At 40.6% G+C, this 21,652-nt stretch overlaps 2 protein-coding genes and 1 long non-coding RNA gene across 17 annotated transcripts in view; 2 read left to right on the forward strand and 1 right to left on the reverse strand.

Moving 5' to 3' along the window:
- The first annotated feature begins 1,442 nt into the window (after positions 1-1,442).
- Positions 1,443-13,531, forward strand: LOC105694667 (WEB family protein At4g27595, chloroplastic). 2 transcript variants are annotated; one of them, XM_023432579.1, is made up of 21 exons: positions 1,443-1,825; positions 1,937-2,089; positions 2,310-2,541; positions 2,607-2,878; positions 2,937-3,203; positions 3,275-3,379; positions 3,453-3,521; positions 3,583-3,723; positions 3,920-4,159; positions 5,774-6,067; positions 6,358-6,493; positions 6,833-7,071; positions 7,352-7,511; positions 7,619-7,837; positions 8,090-8,594; positions 8,672-9,401; positions 9,622-9,725; positions 10,385-10,682; positions 10,770-10,940; positions 12,102-12,186; positions 12,817-13,531. In XM_023432579.1, exons 1-21 carry the CDS (start codon positions 1,616-1,618, stop codon positions 13,098-13,100), a joined length of 4,914 nt encoding a protein of 1,637 aa, XP_023288347.1. In that variant the 5' UTR covers positions 1,443-1,615; the 3' UTR covers positions 13,101-13,531. The 2 variants fall into 2 exon arrangements, with proteins under 2 accessions (XP_023288347.1, XP_023288348.1); XM_023432580.1 differs by lacking the exon at positions 12,102-12,186 and having other exon boundaries at positions 12,817-13,019.
- An 86-nt stretch (positions 13,532-13,617) lies between these two features.
- The window catches only part of LOC105695249 (dystrobrevin beta), a 31,776-nt gene continuing 23,741 nt past the window's right edge, over positions 13,618-21,652 (reverse strand). For 6 of the 12 annotated variants that reach the window (XM_023432587.1, XM_023432585.1, XM_023432589.1 and 3 more), the window contains 2 exons: positions 19,860-19,919; positions 13,618-18,464 (listed from right to left, as the gene is read on the reverse strand). In XM_023432587.1, the coding sequence (XP_023288355.1) occupies positions 18,202-18,464; positions 19,860-19,919 (323 nt within the window). In that variant the 3' untranslated portion in view covers positions 13,618-18,201. The remainder of the gene's footprint in view (positions 18,465-19,859; positions 19,920-21,652) is intronic. The other 6 variants (XM_023432582.1, XM_023432583.1, XM_023432581.1 and 3 more) reach the window with 4 other exon arrangements.
- LOC105695283 overlaps positions 18,458-21,652 on the forward strand; it is a 4,528-nt gene continuing 1,333 nt past the window's right edge. Inside the window, exons 1-6 of one of the 3 annotated variants that reach the window (XR_002762212.1) lie at positions 18,458-18,590; positions 18,776-18,872; positions 18,946-19,381; positions 19,892-20,047; positions 20,128-20,338; positions 20,409-20,577. This is a non-coding gene — a long non-coding RNA (uncharacterized LOC105695283). Of the gene's footprint in view, positions 18,873-18,945; positions 19,382-19,803; positions 20,048-20,127; positions 20,339-20,408; positions 20,578-21,652 lie in introns of all 3 variants that reach the window. The other 2 variants (XR_002762211.1, XR_002762213.1) reach the window with 2 other exon arrangements.

The following is a 21,652-nucleotide window of genomic DNA, read 5'->3' on the forward strand; positions in this document are numbered from 1 at the left end:
CCAGAAATCATCTGAATTCGTGGTTTCTGAGGCCCTGATTGACTGCAAAGGGACACCCCGCGCCATCTGTGATTTCCGTGTCAACTAAATTTTCTCTCCGGGACCTAGTTTTATCGTCGTTTTAGCATAGCAGCGCATGAGACATCTTTTTTTTGCCTTTATTCCGTTCAAATGCGAGTTTATCGATTACCAGAGTGTTCTAAATTGTTTTATAATTAGCCTAACATTTTCGTTTCTAATATTAGAGTCTTCAATAATTGTATATCGATGGAATTTTAAAGCTCGACGCCATTCTGAGGTCTGGTCTAGGCTTAGTTAAACAATTTTGTTCAAAAATCCAAATTTTGAAAGTGTTAGGATAATTCTTTAGTGATCACGAGTCATGTGTTAAGGTTTCAGACGGTTCGATCCGATACCTTTTAAAAAAAAGTGTCTTATTCGAGTCGACTGATTTGAGGGTGGTTTCACTTCACCTTAATTAGCACAGAGAGTATTTGTCTGTAAGTTGTCGCAGTCAGTTGATGGAACAATGCTGTCACATCACCTTGAAGAGTTTAGGTCTAATCCGATGAACTGCGAAGGGTGTTTAACATATCGATGAGGGTGCAGTAAATCTGCATCCTCGTATTGCTATGCGTGCCTTCCCTGTTTCGAAAGGAATGCCTTTTTCTAAAGGGGTACGGTACTACAAGTATGACTTTCGAAGACATTCCATTTGTACACCGTCGTTAAGACTCGAATGTATCATCGAAGTGTATTCATTTCCATGCTCATTCCTATTGTAGCACTTTTAAGACTAAAAGTATTCTTATACACGGTATCGTATTGAAATAAATAAAAGGAAAAATTATATGAGGAGATTGCGTACTGTTTTTGGAGGTTATGTGAGGTGTGGCGTTCGGAAAGTTCCTTGCAAAGACATTTTCATGTTAAACAACATCAAGTTTAGGGTCCTGCGAATTACCCTTTTCTATTTTTCCTTAGGAAACCATTTAGATTCAATATCATGCTTCTATTGAATAAACAAAGTTACCGATATCATAGCACAATGCAAAGTATATAAGTCGTTGGATATCTGGAATTAATTTATCATTCCTTTTTTTATCTTACTGACTTTATTACCTTCATTAGTTTTATATTATCACTGCTAATTTAATTTAAGTGTTATTATTAGTCATGTATTAATATGTAAAACGTTAAGTGATTCTTTACCAAGTACTACTCGGTGGGTTTGCGTAGTTTTTTTTTTCTTTTAAGAAAGGTCCCACGATCAATTTCTTTTAAACCTTTTTATCGGTTCTTTGTTAGTAAAGTGTTTGGAGGTTATGTAAGAAATGCTGTAAGGAAGAGCGAAGATAAAAGTCATTTTGTGAAGTGTCTTATTTTTAAAACTGAATTATTAAAGTAAGGAGTCAATTCATATGCCTTGAATTTGTAGCTCTTCACTTCATCAGCCTTCGTTACCATGGGATGTCAACAAGTATGGCGGAGCTAACTGACATCTGGCCTCGAACATGAGTCGAAGTCATCGGATAGTTGAGGAATTTTTTGGAATCACATAAGAGGTCCAGTTACTGCAGTGCAATCCTCCTGAGGTGACTTGCAGACAAGTAAGATGTCTTACGCTGAGCATGGGCCACGTATCTTCTTGGCTGGCAGACCGAACAATGGTACACCGTTACTGTACGGAGACTACGTACTCCCCAGGAAGCGATCAGAGGGTCGCTTGAAGATCTACGAGTCCTGCTCCGACATCAGAGCTTGGAGTCAGAATCCACTGGAGAATTGTCGCTATTTTCGAGAGCTTGCTGAACATGCTTCGGTGGTGCGTACCTGAAATGATTTCTAACTCATTGTTATCTTGTAATACACAGTTGGGATAATTGAATTAATATGATAATTGATTACGGTAGGTATTTACATTTCTTCTTTCCAGCCAGGCAAGGTTATTCCTTTCGACGTGATAATTGACAACTTACTTAGTCTCGGATCCAGGACACACGATGAGCTGGTCGCAGCACGAAGGGAACTACAGAGGTACAAATCCCTTATACTTACTCCGGAGCAAGAGAAACAATTGCAAAATGCGGTAAGTTTAATTTATTAAAAGATCATTCCTTGTTAAATCAGTAAATTAGGGGACAAATGTCAGTAAAAATGTTTATCGGTGGAGTGAGGACGAGTTTTAATACTGATGTTCTTGATGCGAGACTCAGTTAAGTTTCTTTTCCTAAAGAATTTTTTCATTCGCTGCATTAATTGGAACTGAAGTATTAAGGAATGTTTTATTTATTGCTAATTACATCTAGTTCCAGGAAGAAGGACCAGCCAGAGATCGTAGGAAAAGGAGAGCAAAGCCAACAGAAAGAACTAGATCGCTCTCGAGAACAGATACTGCCTCGAAGGATAAAATTATTCCACCGACAAGATCAGTTTCCTTCGTGTCGGTTTGTTTGCGTACTTACAGTAGGGAGCAGGCTTTGAATCAAACTGAACATCCCCTCGGTGACAGGAACGAAGAATCTATTCCACAGTTTGCAGGTACGATACTGTATAGAGAGGTTAGGATTTAATTGTTAATCTGTCCTTGTAATGATTTATTTCAGACAAAAAGTATGTTTATGTTAGTCAAATGCCATGGAAATGGCCAATAGGACAGATAGCGAAGCCACTGGTTGGAGCTGCATACATTATGGATAATATTCCTGCGAAATCACAAATGGCTCTTCGAAGCATTCGGTCACCATCATCCACTCTCGGAGGGTGCAACAATGAATCATTGAAGAGGCAAGTTTACACTCAACAAGGAAATGAGGTTAATTCAAATTCTACCGTAGAGAAAAGTAATTCTACTGATTCGTGTCCAGCTACTCCAGGGGTACGTACTTTAATTGTCCATAAACTGTTGACTTGACTTAATGTAATAAATGTTGAAGGAAACCGTTTCACAACCACCAACGAAGGAGTTCATCAGCATCGATGAGTATAATAGTGGATTTAAGAAACGATCAAAAATGCAACGGAGAAGGGACGTAGTGAAATTTGTATCTTCTGAAAGCTCTGCATCGTCTGCTGCCAAATCGAATACTGACAGCGGGACAGGAACAACTTCTGGAACAGAGTCTGAAAGCGAAGATGAAACCTTCGAGGCCACTATTATAAAGAAGGACTCGGAGATCATAGCACTGAAGAACGAGATTGCTGTATGTAATTTGTTAATTATCAGCCAACAACTGTAAATAAAATTCAAGGCATACAAAACAATACATTTCAGTCTAAAAGTGCAGATGTCGAAGAGCTTCGAGAGGTTAACCGAAGTTTGGAGGCAGCTTTGCAGGATAAGGAAAAACGTCTAAGCATGGTTCAAAGAGACCTCAATGTGCGAATATAGATTTTAAAGTTAATGTTTTTCAATTTACACTGTTTCTATTCACAAATGATTCCTCTCTTAGCTGACTCGAGAGCAACTGAACGAAGTGGAAACCCATCGAAGCTATGAGGCGGAGGGTTTGAAGCAAAAGGTACAGTGTTCATTTTAATTTCCTTAACTTATCAGCCTGTAATATGAATATTATTCCTCAGTTGTCGACGTATAAGCGCAGCATAGATCAGCTGAGAGAAGAGGTTAACCAGAAGTCCTCTATATGTCATAAGAAGTCCGAAGAGATCAAAGAGTTGAAGTATCGCATTAAGGAAGTGGAAGCTGATAGGGATTCCCAGACTGTAGGTTTCAAACTCTCCTTAAAAATAGTCTCTTTTTTTTTTCTTTTCAGATCTACCGTAAATTTGAGAGTTCGAAATGCTTTCCAAAATGTCCAAAGTTGAAAGAGAGTATTAATAAAAAAAAAAAACTGAAGAACTTAAAATATTATTTAGATACTATTTAAAGTTCTTTGTTCCCTAATTAATTTCATTACAGAGACGAGTCGACGAAGCCGTGAAAGACGCCGAAAAGTGCGATTTGGCCTTGCGAGAAATGGACGCCATCGTGCGGGAAAACGGAGAACTACGGAAAGAATTGACACGTATGATGCACGAGAGAGAGGAATTGCGAAAAGAAATAAACGTGAGGGATTGCACTATCGGCGATCAAGAGGAAGAGATTAAGCTTCTAGCGACGTTCACTGACAACTTGTCCGCAAAGTACGAAAGGGAGAAGGTATGACTTCATCGTAGAACCCTTCCGACTTGAGTGTTCCATACTGTACTGGAAGCCTCGGAGTAAGTGCAATGACGTCACTTTCCACTAAGTACTTAGACATCAGGTGCCAGGGGTTTAATAAAAAACATATTGGAGGAAATACAGACCATGTTAAGAGGATATGAAAGGCGCTAAGAAATTTAATCGACGTCGATAAAGTATTATTCATCTATACCCTTTTTGGCCCTTTATGTTGATCTTTTACAGTATACGTTGAGAATTGTACGAACTGAAGGGTTCTATATCCTCTTTCATATCCTCTTAAGGTGATAAGAAAGAGTCAGCCTATATATATCTGAGAAATGAAATCGTTAGTGATAGTATTCTCCGGGAGTACCCTGTAAGCTTCTGATTAGCACTGCGAGTAGCTGGCAATTTTCAGCTGCCAACTGTACTCTGCATTTCGCATCGGACATAGGTTTTCCTAGAAGGATTAGAAGTGTTTTGTCTTTACAAGAATGCTGAACAACAATTTATGAATTGTAAATATCTAAGGGCTGTATGATGAAGTCCGATGTATTGCTTCAATTTTCATTAACAGTTGTCGAGTGCAGTGGCAAGGAATTCAGAAGTCTCCATAGAAGCCCAGAAGGATACGGACGTCTGATGCTCGAATAGTACGTTAGCCAACGGATGGCGGCGCTGTAATCAGCTCCATCTCTCTCTCATCTTACGGCGATATATTGCGAATTGCATTATTTCTTTATCTTAAGGCTACTTTACACGGTGCCAGTAACTGGTACGAGTCACTAAAACAGAGTATTACTCGTCTCATGTAAACTGTTATTCCAGTACTGGAGTGGAGTACTCGCCCAAGTGCTAATGTGAGTCGAGGGAATAGAAAGCAATCCTATTTCCAAGAGCAAATTGAAGCAGTTCTGTGGAATTTTGTGTTGAAATGACCCAAAGGTGGACAGAAGACCCTACGTTGACATTTATTGAATTGTTTCGAGGGGAAGAATGTCTCTGGAATTCGTAACTACAACAGGAGAAGAATAGAGAATAGAGAATAGAGTACAGCTCTTCACCCAACACGTTGAAATATTGTTTAATCATTTTGTTCGTAAAATGTTTTAAGTTGCATCGCCCCTTCGACATTTTTAGGTTATACCACATGCTTTTCTGCTTATTACCATGCAAGTATTAGAAGGCTGAGTAAACGCTACTATTTTGTAAAGCACTCAGTTTTGGTAAGTTGTACGAGTTACTGGCACCATGTAAATTTGCCTTTCTATATGCGTCGCTTTTCCACCCATATGTGTGAAAACGTTGGCTGACGCATGGAATCTCTTTTTTACCTCCACTCCTGGTTAATTAACCAACTTTTAGAGCATCAAGCGCCATCATAGGATGCGGGCTTCTATGGAACTTTTGAGTTCTTTGGCAGTGGGCAGCTGGATTGATCGAAGACTACCGGTGGAGCAGTTCGGGCTGGGAAGGTTCGTTGAAATTCCATGTTTTTCAGAAGCCCTCGGTCAAAGTTACCACGACCAGGTCAGACCTCCTTCGTGGAGGTGTCCAGAGGGCCTCCTGCGAGGCTTCGGAGAGCTTTCACCCAGGTTTTTCCACCAGGGCACCCTGCGCAAGCTGCGTCAGGACCTGGAGGAGAAGAATGCAACGATCAGCCAGCACGAGGGACAGTTTGTCACCCTGGAGCGGGAAGTCGGCAACGTAGCTCTAAGCATTAAGGAAAGCTGGATCAGTGTGAGCGAACTCAACGCTGCTTACGAGGAGGCTTGCAGAGTTAGGATGGACACTTTATCCCAAGGAACGAAATCACTGCGCGACTGTTACGAGACCATGAGGGACATCGAGGACCTCCGCTATTCGAAGAATGAAGAAGGAACAGACCTCGAAGAGGTTAAGGTGATGTGACAGTGACGTCAAACAGTTCTCCTTTGTGAAACTTTTCTCGAAACTGGGTGCACCGATTCGATTCAAACTTTGCAATGTAAATATAGAGGCTTTAAGGAAGGTCTTGAAACTCCAGAGATTTTTGTATTAAATCTGTTTATATGTATTTCTAAAATTTTATATAAGAAATGGAATGTTATGGGTATCAGGACCTTTCTTATAGTCTCCACATTTAAGTTGTAAAATTTGAAACGATTCAGTACACATTCAGAGAAAAGCTTTATGAACGATTAACTTTTCAGATGCCACTTTCACATCCTCTTAAGTCTCCTGACATGCATGACAAATTACGCAGCATCGAGTCTTCGGTGAATCCTGGGTCGGACTCAGGCTTTGGATGCAGTCAAAGTCTAGATACAAAAGCCCACCGTCGACATGGTTAGTTGATACTTTCAATAGCTTTCACGAAATCTTTATTCAGTCAGAGATATGTCGAAGAAGAAGCATTATTCAGTATTAAGGTGAAGCGAAAGGGTCATGCTAAAGCGAAGGTAACGTGAGGTCTCGAAGAGAAAATTTAATTGACACTGAAATCACAGATGGCGCAGGGTGTCACTCTACAGTCAATTAGGGCATAAAAAATCATGAATCGAGGAGGTTTCTGGAGTTTTACTTCGATTTCTGTATAATTATTGTACGAAAACGACATATGGAGTATGACATTTAGTATAATACTCAATATAATTCTGCACTGCTGTCCATATATGCTGGTTTTAGGTTATGACGAAGGAGTGACACTGCTGGAGTTGAGAAAACAGAGGTCCGCTTTGCAGGATGAGCTGCAGGTCTTGGAAGGAGAAATCAAGAGACGGTTTTCTAACAAAGATGTGAAGAACTTGGAGAACGTTAAATGCCATTCTAAGAACGAAGGGGACGATGAATTTAGGAGTTACCTGGATTTGTTCGATAGTCTTAAGGAGATTATGGACCAGCGAGACAATTGGAGTAGAGAGAAGGTACGGAGGATTTCTGGGGTTTCGCTTTGATTTCTTTATAATTATTGTACGAAAACGACAGATGGACCATTTAGTACAATACCCAACATAATTCGATACAGCTGTCGATATAAAAACCAACGTTGGCAACGTAGGTATTTAGAAAAATCTCTTTTACCGACGTCGATTGAGTTCCTCGACGTGTTTCACTTAACCTTAAAAAGCATTTTCAAGGATTAATGGCATTTCATTAAGCAGTCTGTATAAGAAGGATTAATATGGTAAACTGTTCTTATTTTAGGAACGGCTGGAAAGCCATGTGGAGGTATTGAAGACTCAACTGGAACTATTAAATCAAGCTCGACAAAATGGTGGCGACTCGGTTGAGGAAATCCTAATCCAGCATTCTTCTCGTTTGATTTGTAGATTGCGCCACTATATAAAGGCATTCGAACGCTTAGGTAATCACTGCATTGGCATATAAAAGTTGATTATTTACCAAAAGATTCAATCTTCGGTCATTATGTTGTTAAATTGGGATGTCATTTTATTATGGATCAAAACACAGGCGAAGAACAATGTCAAAGGTACCCTGAAGAGTCTTCATCCGATGCAATCGACATGTCAAATCCACTTGTCGAGCTTGAACCTTCCGACTGCTCTAACAGAATTGTTCATTCAGAAGAATCTGAGGATAAATTCACTGACAATAAAGTCGATACATTCTTTGCACAATGCATTAACGATATGCTGGATAGATGCAAGGAGATATTCGAGAAATTAGAAGGTATTTGGATGTCTTTTCTTCTCCATTCTGTTAAGGTGATATGAAAGAGTCAGCTTATATAAGACTTAATAAAGCTTATATAAAGTATCATTCATAAGAGTTGTTATTGTTAAGAGAAAGTATTCATATCATCTTAAGAGGTTCGACAGAGTTCCGCGCCAATTACATCGGAAACTTCTTGCCATAGTGTCTTTACGTCATAATTGCATTTCCTTTTCGATTTGGTGAACTACTTAACGCCTTGTTCCTCAGGAAAGCATGAAGAGCAGTTGGAGATGGTTCGGCAACTAGAAGAGCGGCAACACATGGTCGAAGAAGTCCAATCGGAAGTGAAAAGACTGGAAGAAGAGATTCTAGCCGTTCGAGAAGAAGCGAAAATCGCGAATAAAGAAAAGCAAGAGTTAGAGGATCTCTATTCCGCGGAGAAGAAGATCAACGCGAGTCACGTTAACGAGCTTAATCGTCTGCAATCTTTTACGAACGACCTGGGGAAAGTTAACGAGGACCTTGAGAAGAAAGCCGAGAGAGTTTCGCAGATGGAGGAGGAGCTCAAATCCCGCGACCTTGAGATCACAGAGTTGCAGAAAAAGATGGAAGATCTTCAAGAGGAGTTCGCTGTTCTTTCTACCGAGAACAAAGCCCTGACGTCGAAGCTGACGAAGGCGGGAGTCGAGCTTCAGCAGAAGGAGGAGGCCCTGAAGAGGTCCGACAACCTGAAGACGACGCTGAACGTCGTGGCGGAGAAGATGGAGCTCCAGTAAGTTGCAATAAATTCCCGTACCAACGTAGAGATCTCTCCCAGAAGATTAATATCCTTTTATCCTTTTCTTCCAGCGTGGAGAAATTACAAGAAGAGAACGAGCAGCTCCAAGAGCGGGGTCTGCTCTTCAGGAAGGCTCTAGCAGAGCGCGACAGAGACATCGAGAGGTTGCTGAGAGACAAGGAGACCATGAAGACCCTGTTGGACGAGAAGGAGGTGGCGTTCGAAAAGGAAGTTCACTCGAAGGACATTTGCATATCCAGACTGAAGACCCAGGCAGAAATTTTGAAAGAGAATCTCAGGGTCTCGGAATCGAAGCTGGTCGAGATGAACGGCACCCTGGGAGTCCTGCAGAAGGAGCAAGAGAAGCTGGACGAGTTGTCGAGGCTTCCCGGAGAGATATCGAGGCTGTTGCACGATAAAGAGGTCCTGAAGGAAGAAGTGACCAGCTTGGAGTCCAGGCTGGCCAAGGAGCAGACTTCCAACAAGGAGCTGGAGGATAATCTGAACGTTTTGATGAGGAACAACGACTGCTTGCGGCAACAGGTGCAGAGCCTGAAGAGGCAGAACGAGCTGCTGTCCTTGACGATCCTGCAGGAGATTTCTGAAAAGGAGGACGCTGTTATCAGGTGTGACAAGGTCCTGGGAAGTATCTTAGCCTTGAAGAAGCAGCTGTCGGTCGCGGAAATGCCCGGCGACTTTGGATCCCTTGAAGGCAGGATACATAAGATGAATTCAAAGTCCTTGAAGGATGCCGCCTTGATCGGCGAGTTGAGCAGGAAGATTAAAATCCAGGACAAGCAGGTGAGGAGTCTAGAATCCGCGATTAAGTACCTCTTAAAGTGGATATGACAGAGTCAGCCTATATACATCTGAGAGGATAAATCGTTGGCGAAAATATCCTCAGTATTGGGTGTACCGATTCGTTTCAAATTCTACCACATTTGTATGACCTGGATTAAATTTCTCAGCGCCTTTCATATCGTTTTAAGAAGGACTCTAATAAGCTAATATCCCTTTCCAGATATCTCAGCAAAGGGGGAAAGTACAAGCTTTGGAGCGGGAAAATCACAACTTAAACGAGCAGCTGATCCGGGTGAAGAGCGAGCTGAAGAATCTTCCTTTAAGGTGAAGTGAAACCCGCCTAAAATCAGTCGACTCAAATAAGACACATTTTTTTTGTTAAGGGTGTTAGATCAAACCGTCTAAAACATTAACACACGACTAGTGAGTACCTGAGAATTATCCTGACACTTTCCAAATTTTTATTTTTGAAGAAAATTTTTAAACAACCCAGACCAGGACCAGAATAGCGTTGGGCTCTCATATTTCGATCGATATACAATTATTGAAGGCTCTAATATGAGAAACGAAAATGTCAGGACATTTATGAAACAATTTAGAACACTCTGGTAATCGATAAACTCGCATTTGACCGAGATAAAGGCAAAAAAAGTGTGTTATGCACTGCTATGCTAAAACGATGGTAATAAGATGCCTCGGAGTGAAAATTTAGTTGACACGGAAATCACAGATGGCGCAGGGGTCCCTCTGCAGTCAATTAGGGCCCCAGAAAGCACGAATCCAGAGGATTTCTGGAGTTTTACTTCATTTTCTTTATAATTATTGTACAAAAACGACATGTGGAGTACGCCATTTGGTACAATACTCAATATAATTCGACACAGCTGACGATATAAAAACCAACGTCGGCAACGTAGGTATTTAGAAAAATCTTTTATACCGACGTCGCTCAAGTTCCTCGACGTGTTTGACTTCACCTTAAGGTTGAAAAGAGCGCAAAGGCTGAACCTCGACGGCAAGTTCAACGAGCTTTGTAAGCACTTCCCGAAGACGGCCTCCGAGGAGCTTAACTCCCCTGTAGATGGCGACAGTTTATCAAGGAATGACGTTAACGAGATATCTCGGCAAATGAGACTGCTGGAAAATGAATGCAAGCAGAGGCGAGCCGAGGTGAAGAGAATCCTCTGCGAATTCGAGGCTAAAAGCAGTGCTATGGAGGCCCTTAAGGACGAGGTCAAGTCTTTGACCAGCGAAAGGGATCTGCTTCTCGCCAAGTTGGAAGTAGGATTTCCAGTGACTACTTAGACTTCTAGAAAATACATTATTAGCACAGGGTATGTAATTTAATTGAGCTGAAACATCTTTCAGGACATGCAGAGCCAATATACTGCTTCGCTGGCGAAGCTGAAGCAGACCTATGAGAAGAATTTGAAGGCCTTGCACGAGAAGCACAACAGCAGCATTCGCCGGTTGGAGGCGCAATTTAATGAGTGCACAACTAATCCTGGACAGAAATACTGGGAAGACTCTCTGAGAGAAGTGAGCCAAACGATATTCTTTATGAATTGATGCCCCAGAGTTTTATTGGAAGTCTGTTTTGAACCCCCTTAAGGCGATGTCAAAGTGGCGTCAAAGAGTTCTCGTTCATAAAACTTTTCTACAAGCTGGGTGTCTCAAATCGTTTCGTACTTTAAAACGTTAATATGGAGACCCTAAGGTAGATCCTGAAACTCGTGAAATTTCATTTTTTTTAACTATTTTTAACACGTTCACGCCGGCGCGTACCACCGGTGGCTCGCGCTTGATTGCGCCATCGGGCGGCGCGTACCACCGGTGGCTCGCGCTTGATTGTGCCATCGGGCGGCGTGTACCACCGGTGGCTCGCGCTAGACGCATCATCGGGCGGCGTGTACTACCTGTGTTTCGCATTCGATTGTGCTATTAGACACTGATAATTTAACGTACATACATAAAAACGTGTATTTTGAATAAAAATTATAATTAATAACGTATTATGAACATAAATTTTGCTTAATAACACACACATAAAAATTCAGTATTATGAATGTAACTTCAACACTCAAATCTTCCCCCGAGGAACATTTCATAACGTTGCTGTTTACGTTAACAAAATCTTCGCCTGAAGAGGAAGAAAGTATTCGTAATCTTGATGCGTTTCTCCTGCCTCTATTTACACATTCATGAGACGAATCACTTATTTCCATATCCATGTTATGGGCAAAATTAAAAAAATATTTTTAAGGGCAAAATTTAAAAAAATATTCTAACCACCTTTTAGTTATTTTTACTAACAGAAATCTGTGGTTAGGATATAAAAAACGGCACGAGTCACATAATTTGCAAAGTAAGCGCTCAATGTAATACTGAAGAAACAAGAAGCGCGTGCAAGTCTGAACACGCGAGAAATGCGCGCCGCCAGATGAAGCGCGACATAGATTTGTGTGCCGCCGTTGGGGGAAACAAATGAAAATTGGCGCCGGCGGGAACGTGTTAAAATACCTATAAACAAATTTAAAAAGAATTGAAATTCCATGAGTCTTAGGACCTTCCTTATAATCTCCCTATTCACGTTGTAAAGTTTCAAACTATTCGGTAAATCGAGGTGGGAGAAAAGCTTTATAAACAAAACCTCTTCGATGCCACTTTCACATCACCTTAACAAGACAATGAAATTTTAAGGTTATGGAAGAGAACCGCAGACTGAAGACTGCGAACAACATGCTCCAGGAGCAGATCAATCAAAGAGAAGTGGACTCGCAGAAAGGTTTCGTTACATTTACTATTATAGGCCATAGTTCTACGAAAACTTAAGGGGGAATGGTATATCATTTTCTCTGTGTGTGTTTTCACACCTACGAGAGCTGGAAGTGGGGAAAGTTCGCAGCCAAAACAGCCTGTCTATACAGGATGTACTTTGAATAACTCGAATGGTGGAAATCATAGCCTTCCGAAGATATAACTTTCCCTGCGGAGCCAGATTTAAAATACTTTCCATAAGTATTTTACGTGAAAAAACCTCGAATGACGCGCCAGTGTACAACCCCGACAGCCATGACGCTACGTCACAAGTGTTACCACTATTTGCCGCCATGTGGCAGCACGGTCAACTCGGGCTTTCTTGAAACGTACCATTCCCTCTTAAGAAAATTGTTCTTTTTGGCGTAAAGATCAGGGTTGGGTAAGTATAATACGTCAAGTAATATACGTGGTTTTCTACATTTTCTACGGTAAACTACTTGATTTATGTAATATACGTGAAAAACCTCGAAGATCATGAAATTACTCAACCCTGGACGTACAGATACTTGCCAGGGCGTTTCTCGTTCAAAATGTATTTGTCTCGATACTTTATCGTTTCATGTTAAAGAGGTTTGTTAATCTTCATTTCTTTTAGACTGCGAATTGGAACATTCCCTTCAGGAAGCACATCAGACCCTCCAAAAATTGAATGAAGCTATCGACAAGGAGCAGCAACAAAACTCCGACTTGGAGAGCAGACTTTCGCGTTGTGTGCAGAGCCAATTTCCAAATGGTATAAAGACCGAGGAGAAAAGTGCAAATCGAGGAATCAGCAATAAGTTGGATGCCGGAGACATCGATCAAGAGCCAGTCAGTCAAAAAACCCTGAACGATCATTGCATCGAACAGAATGCAGATCGTGACTTCAACTTAACCTAAAAACGTGCACCCTTAAATATTATATACAAGGACATCCTTTTTACAAAGACAAAATTGGAAAGCACTAAGTGTTAGTTGCATGTCAAAGTAGAGATAATTACCTCGATGCCAAAGAGAGGTATCCTTAAAAGTTGTTGAATCAAAACCTAAATTGACGATGACATCGGAACGTATTAATTCAACAGTTGTTTATATGTAGTTTACACGTCATTGTTTTCATGCCAGTTATTGTACGGAGTGCATACCATTACATGTATAACAACCTGAAAGGTTAATACCAACGAATGATCGATAAATATCGAGGATTCTGTACGACCTTTTCGAAGCATTTGCCTTTTGAGTACCTTTAATTATACAATTTACCCGCACATATTTATATCTATACATATATATAAAGAAAAGAGATTGTACAACCATGCATAACAACTATTTTTGTATAATACAAATACTGATTTGAATCGAAGTCAAGGAGTCCGTTCAAAAGGGGATAAAAAACGAGTGCATTGCGAAGAGATCATTCACGCGTTGACTAGGTAGTTTATTTCTCGCTAATCGACTTTCGAATCACTACACATTTCTCATATATTAACATTTATGTATGAACAAAAGGGTAAAACCACCAAATCATATGTACACCGAAACTATGTAAGGGGGACTCCCTATTGCTGTTAATTTTACAAAATGCTTAACGTCGACCCTGGCGCATCGGCATTTCCCATTCTTGTAAATACCGTCCGTGGAATGCGTATTATTATAGTAGGAACTAAAACTCATATTTGTGGCACACGCGTTCTGTGGATTCTAAAGGCGCCTCGCCTTTTCCTGCTATTCGTCTACCGATTTATATATTAACTGGATAGCTGATATCCACGAAGTAGTATAAGGAGATCCAACACCAAGTATTGAGAAATCGTCTCCACTTTAGGGGTCCAAGATAGATATTTTTTCTAATCTAGAGCCGAGAGCTCCCCCTAGATGAAATTTTGAAATTAATAATTATTGTCTCCTAGTCTTTATCATATTAAAGACATCATATTCTGCATACAATACTTGGATTATCGTATAACTGCTAATTTTAACTGCGAAATTAAAAGCATTTTTGGTCATTTACGTCGATAGGAATTGTTTTGGTGGGATACGATTTTAGTTCACTCATTTTCCGTCAGGAGCGCTCGTGTCGTTAGATCAGCGAAAGTCTGAAATCATGGGTCTCGATTTTGGGGTCAGTTTCAGTGGAACCGATCATAAGCGTTATGTCTTCTTATCTAGTTCATGGTCAGGCTATTTTGAAGGATATCAGCTATCCAGTTAGTACATAAATCGTTGGATTCGTATCTTCGGCCAGTCTTTTGCATAGTTTAGACTTCGAATGCCAATTCGATCTCGCGCGGTTACCTTAGGGAGTAAAGGAACGACTACAAACGATTACAGGTCTTAATTACATTAGGCTACCGTTAAATCCGATACTGTTAGTTCCAACATTCAAAGCCCAAACTACACGATTTATTTATGGTTTTCTTGTGCGTCGCCTACTGCCTCCTACTTAGGAAACGATAAAAATCAGACTTATTTACAGTGGAGTCCTAGAAAACTGGCTATTTTACCTCGAAGATTTGCGGATGCGTTAAGTTATGGTAATCGGAGAGGAGGAAAGTACCAACAGTAGCTTTTAATAAGCGAAACTCCTCTCGAGGAAACACCTGACAGGAAACAGTAACATATCTCAGCATAACCAGGTCGGCCATCTTGGGTCATGGCGTCATAAGCAAGTAAATCATGCGAAATTATCGGCCACATTTTTACATTATTCCCCGAGATATAAAGGTATAATACTGATTAGAGGAGCGAGTCGAATGGGTTAGGGGAGAAGGTGAACAAACATTTTGTAAGCTCTTTCGATAATTTTTTTAAATTCATTCGGCAATGGCAATCGATGATGGATTTGCATGCGAGATCTGACCTCGGGGGTCGGAGGCATCCTGGGATGCTCTCTCTAGGATTATGCTATTTGCCCCTGGGTGGAGTGTGAGAGAACCGTGGAGTAAGTATGTTGGAATAAATGCGGTTAATTTTTTAGATATAGTTAGGGAGGTCATAAGCGAGTAAATCATGCGAAATTATCGGCCACATTTTTACATTATTCCCCGAGATATAAAGGTATAATACTGATTAGAGGAGCGAGTCGCACGGGTTAGGGGGAGAAGGTGAACAAACATTTTGTAAGCTCCTTCGATTGCCATCCGGTTTCCAATTACACGTATTCATTTAATTTTTTTTAATTCATTCGGCAATGGCAATCGGCCATCTTGGGTTGTGAATAATTTCCCGGTTTTTCAAGTCGGGTGTTCCCTCGGTTGGATTTTTCCCGGTCCTATTTTGCATGTTTACATCGCTTTGATAAATACCTCGTTAAAATACAACTCAGGGGGCATGGAATATCGTCCTTTTTCTTTTTCCTTTTCCATGCGTTTTTCAACGGTAAATAGCACCTTAATACATTCGCATTACAGGCAGTTCCCATTTTACAAATTGGCACATCTCATACATCCCTTCTTGCGACCGTAATTTTCCTTTGCGAACCTAACCTCACTTTACGAACGTTCGCCAGGAACCAATTAATTCGTAAATACGAGAACTATTTGTATATTTGATCGCGTTCCACGCTGCGCTGAGTTGTACTTGTCGAGATTGTGAATCCTATTAACTTGGAGTATTTAAAAGTATCCCCTTAAGGGGATGTGCAAGTGGCGTCCAAAGTGAAGGAAAAATTTGGAAAATCTAGGAGCAAATTTTCAAAGAATCGAAATTTTATTGGTGTCGGGACCTTCGCAATAGCCTCTATATTTATACTGTAAAGTTTGAAACGATTAGGTGCACTCTGTTTGGAGAAAAGTTTCATAAGCGAGACCTCTTTGGCGCCAATTTCACACCGCCTTAATAAGGAGATCGCTAAGTTACCAAGTAGAGCCCTGTACGATTCGAAAACCCCGATACGAATGCGTACGAATATATGAAAAAGAATACGAAGTAGCTATTATATCCTTCTTTTCTCTCTGTTACTAATAATCTTTCGTTGGATGATTTATTAAGTTAAAAAACGACCCTAGCCGCGGCTTACTTATAGACGACTTTTAATGAAGTTTGGTCAAAGCTCCCGCGAGACGTGGAGGAAGATTCTCGGTTGTCTCGTCGCGCTTAGGCGGAAGAAATAAAAGATTTCAGGGCCCAAAATTTAACGAACGAGCGTTTTCCTGATATCTTTTCAGAAATTTCTACGTCTTCCTTCGTCCTTTGGACCCCAAGAATCCCTCTGATGTCCCCGAGTGAAGAAACTTACAAGTAATGTATTTGGCGCGAGACTCTGCCGAGTTATTTGTTTCCCCGAACGACTCTTTTATATGGAAAAAGTTCATTAATCTCCTTAACGAGCGTTTGCGATGTTAAAACTTCACAAAAATGGGCACATAAATTTATGTAATCTTTTTTTAATTCAAATTATATGGAATATTTGCATTATACGTAAATGATCTTGCATACAAAATGTATACGTTAAGTAACTTGTGAATGTCGATTGTATATAATTATTCAGAGATATATATTTATGCGTCGACTCCATATGCCTGACTTTGTAGTCTCTCGTTAGACCATTAGTATACATTGTTTGTACATCATTTCTTCACTTGGGTTCACTTTCTAAACATTTGATCGTAACACTTATCATCTATGGCTTGGTATGGAATACATTTTCGCAAATATACTAATAAAATGAATAGTTTTGTCTTGCTCCTCTCTCCCTCCCTCGTACATCTTTCTCTCCTTTGTTCGACGTAGTTGAGCACTGAGAAAAATTAGATGACTAATAGGTCGAGTAATATTCTCCCTTAAATTGTTATTAGCCGTGCTCATTATTTATGTCAGAGACAAGCTCACCTTACTGGCAAGACTTTCCTCGATGAAAATTAACATTCTCCGTGAGAAGTAAGTAAAGCGATCCAGAAAATGTGCAAAACATATAAAATTATAAAACCGAAGTATAAATTAGCACGTAGTACACTTTCTGAATCATTTCAATGATTTTCTAAGTCTCGATGTTACGTCTCCTTTCATTCAGTAAAAAGGTTAGAATGTTCAGCGTAGCAGATCATGCGATGACAGCAAGCTTCGGTTACAGTTTTAAGCGACCAACATAATTGGAAACTGCATTTTTTAGGGTTAGAAAACCGTAGAAAGCGTGTACATGAATATAAACTTGTAAACTTGTATAAAGCTGTGTAAAAGATTTTGATTAAGAACAAAAACTATATCGATTCTCTGGTTATAGTTGCAGCTTGAGTATCGAATCTAATCAGCTTATTCGAAACTAGTAGAATGCAGAAAAGAAGATCCGCAGATCATTCTCGAGATTCAAGGAAAAGAGGGTTAAACAAAAACATAGAACAGTTGCCGGTAAGGTGTGTGCTTTAATTCTGCGATCGCATTTAGGGTTCCACTATCCAGATAAGCTAAACTGCACTTAGGGATATAGGGAGGAGTGTTCATGATTTCTATTTCTCAACAGTAATTCTCTTGAAACCAATTCTCGAGAAACTTGTGTGCGATCCTGTATTGTCCTTTAAGTCAGCCTCGGGAAGTATCTACGGTTCAGTCAGTCGATAAAGTACATCTTAAAACAATGCATAGTAATAATCAAAGACAAAAAGTCCTTGTATACAATTCAAAATAAAGTAACTGGGTAATAAGGCCATGCATTTATGGATTTTCATCGATGAGAATTGAACAGAATTTATGCATTTCCTTCTACGAGGATCGAAGTGAATTTATGCATTTCCTTCGATGAGGATCGAAGAGAATTTATGCATTCCCTTCGATGAGGATCGAAGAGAATTTATGCATTTTCTTCTATGAGCATCGAAGAGAATTTATGCCTCTTCATTGATGAGGATCGAAGAGTACTTTTTCTAACCTGCATCCTCCCCACTATATTCCCTGTGCGTTTTCTGCTTCAGCCTGGCTAAGATTTCGCCTCGTTAAGACTCTTGCCAGCTACGACGCTGCCTTGTGACTATCGTTGTCTATGTTGAGGTTAGGTTAATAACCTAACTTATCGGTTGACCCATCTTTTGACGGCTTCCGCCCAGTTAACCTCGTTGTCGTCTTCTTTCTCGCCCTCTGCCTCCTCGCGTTCGCCACGGTCGTGTTCCTGCTCGCAAGATGGCGTTGCCGACGGTGTTTGGGATAAGGTTATGTTGCGCGCCCTGAGCTCCGCCAGGAAGTCGTTCTCCTGCTGGTAGCGACGGTGAAGTTCCTCTCGCCACGAGTTCCCTCCTCCGCTGCTATCGTCACCGTCCTCGCCAGCCTCGAAGTCTGAGGGCAGGTTATGGATTTGCTTATAAAACTCTGCGAACTCCCACGTAACGTCGACTTCCAAGATAAAGATGGTGTCTACGTGAGGAACTTTCCCTTTAGATGTTTATTTAAAGAATTATAATGGTACGTTAGACCTTCTTCTTTTAGACGTTAGGACTTCTTTTTGATGTTCGGTCCATTGAAAAACAACTTCACGTGTAAACGAAACGTGAAACCTTAAATAGCGAAAACCGCATGAATTTCCTGGAAAATGTATCCTATACTTTCCCTTTAAGTGTTTGTTTAAACAATTAAAATATGTGCGTTAGACCTTTTTTAGAGGTTAGGGCCTCTTTTTGGTGTTCGGTCCAGCTCGGGCCGGAGAGCATGGCTTCCTAGGGACACGAAATGGTGCCAGGGCAAATGGTAACATTCTAAACTCGTACAAGAAAAAGGATTGCAAATGCTTTAAGTATATAAACTGTGCTGTTATTTCCAGGTGAATGCGCAAGTCAGTAAAAGAAGTGTCAACTTTCCGAAACATGCAAGATACCGAAGAATCTCGCTTCGACGGGCACAATGCATGGAGATCAGAATAAAAAGGGATTCTACCGTTCCACCTAGTCATGTTATGGATTCGGTAACGAGATGGGAAACTTGTCATGGCAATCTACAGTCCAGCGAAAATTAATATTTAAACCCGTACGCCTTGGAGGCAATGTATCGATTTTCTTTTAAACTTCTATACCGTGCCATGTTTTTAATTACCTGGGAATTAAATTTCATGGGATTGCAAATCTCTGTAGATTCCCATGAGATGATTTCGCATCGCTGTAGTTATTGGTCAGTCTGCGATGTTTCTGTTTAACAATAATTCCAAAATAAGAATGCCCGAGGAGTTCCCTGAGCACGAAAAACCCCTCCGGCTTCTATTGGTAGGCTCGAAAAACCCATTAACGAAATTTAACGTGCACGGAGAGAAGTTTTCAAAATAATGGAGAATGAAAGATCTTAAGGTGAAGTGAAATACGTTAAGGAACTTGATCGACATCGATAAAGATTTTTTTTAAATACCTACGCTGCCGACGTTCGTTTTTATATTGACAGCTGTGTCAAATTATATTGGGTATTGCACTGAATGGCATACATCACCTGTTGTTTTGGTACAATAATTATAAAGAAATCGAAGTAAAAAAGTTTCGGACAGTTTGGCCTAATACCCTTAAAAAAAAGTGTTGTATTCGAATCGACTGATCTGAAGGGGGTTTCACTTCACCTTAACGCCAAACTGCGGCACATGAAATGAATAATTTTTATAAGATATGTGTAATAATAATTTAAAATAAAATATCCCCAGGAGATTCGGGGGATAACTTGTCTCCGTGCACGGTAGGTGTAGAGATGAACACTTACCTATGGGTTTTCTGATGTTCCGGCGAAACGAGGTGTGAGACTGATCCTCCTGGTCTGAGTCTGCAAGCCACCAGGACACATTCACAGAGGGTGCATCACACACATTCCACACACGTCTAGAGTGTCTTTCGTATCGAGAAAAAGTGTCCTGTTAAATGGTGTTTTAAGTACGTGCTCGTCAATCCGCCGTAAGTGCGTCGTCTTGATATAATTTCTTTTTCTCCCCCATTTCGCAGTAAAACGAAGTATTTTTGATAATTTTTTTGAGGTTAAGACCCGTCTTCCAACGCGTTGGGATTAGTCATTGACAAGATAGCGGCGAGACTTTCGGCGAGAAGAAAGAAAAAAAGCATAGAGCAGGAGTGAAGTTCCGCTGCACTTCTTCCAGGGAACATCACACCCGGAAGTGGGTACTTTCCCCACTTGTTCCACAATATAGCATTAAGTACGTGCTTGTAAAGCCCGCCGTCCACTTTGTCGTAAGTACGTCTGTGTCGTGAAATTTCTCCCCCCTTTTCGTCGCTCACAAGCCTGCGAATATACTTTTAGAAAATTCCCAACCGAAGAAGACAAGATGGCGGCGAAGCGTCCGAAAGGAGGGAATAAAAAAGCCGTCCCAGATAGGCAGTCACCGCGAAACCCCGACACACCGAGTCAGTCGAAAGCCGAGAAACGTTTAGTGGTACATCGGTCCGATCTGCAATGCCAATTTGTTATTGTTAGTAGCAACATATGACAAAATAATCCCGCGGCCGGAAACCGCGCCGAAGAGCGTCCTGCGTTTGCGGTGTAGTCCGTGCCACGACTAGACTATGAAAAACTCCTAAGACTATTCTAATTTAGTGGATGATATAATATATATATATATATATATACGGAATGACGGTATACAATCAGTGGATGTGTATATATATCAAAAGATACATGGCAGACAAATATGTACATATATGTGCATATACGTACGTATATGTATATACATTTGTACAACGAGAGAATGTTAGTGAAACAAGCAAAAAGGTTACGCCTTGACTAATTATCTGTATATATATATATATGTAGATACAGGGTGCGTCTTATGAAATGTCCAAAATTTGTGGGATTTAATTCTTGTGAAATCGCGTCCATTGTTTATGGCGCGTCCATTTTCATGGAAATCATGACCGATAGTCTCAATTGCTCAGAAAAAAAAAATGCGTTAGCTACGGGACAAGCTCTTGGAATCGTTGGTTACAGTATTTTCCATTTTTGCTTCTAGTCCGTGATAGATAAACAAATGTTTGATAAAAAAAAATGAAATTTCACGAGTTTCCGGACCTACTTTAGCGCCTCCATGTTCACGTGGTAAAATTCCAAACTAATCGGCACACCCGATTCATTCTCTTCTCGACTCTTTCATATCACCTTAAGTTCCATATTGGATGTTTCATAAGATGTTCCTGTATATAATACATGTATATATATTATACATAAGCAAAGATGATCCCCGTTTATAACATGTATTCTGTACAATGGCGGACATGAATGCCTCCCCTGCAGATACGGCATCGCCTGTGCAGGATGGGAGGGCATTGATGTCTCCCAGTGTACAATGGCGGACATAAATGCCTCCCCTGCAGATACGGCATCGCCTGTGCAGGATGGGAGGGCATTGATGTCTCCCAGTGTACACCAATAATGGCGAGTACACAGAGATTCTCGTGTTCTTTGAGCAGAATGAAATTGTTCGGAGGGGGAGGAAGAAAATGAAAAACACGAACAGGCATTGCGTGTCTCTGTATATATATAAAAAAAAA

Source organism: Orussus abietinus, unplaced genomic scaffold (assembly GCF_000612105.2).
Source record: "Orussus abietinus isolate OABI.00-Male unplaced genomic scaffold, Oabi_2.0 scaffold335, whole genome shotgun sequence".
Classification (NCBI taxonomy): Eukaryota; Metazoa; Arthropoda; class Insecta; order Hymenoptera; family Orussidae; genus Orussus; species Orussus abietinus.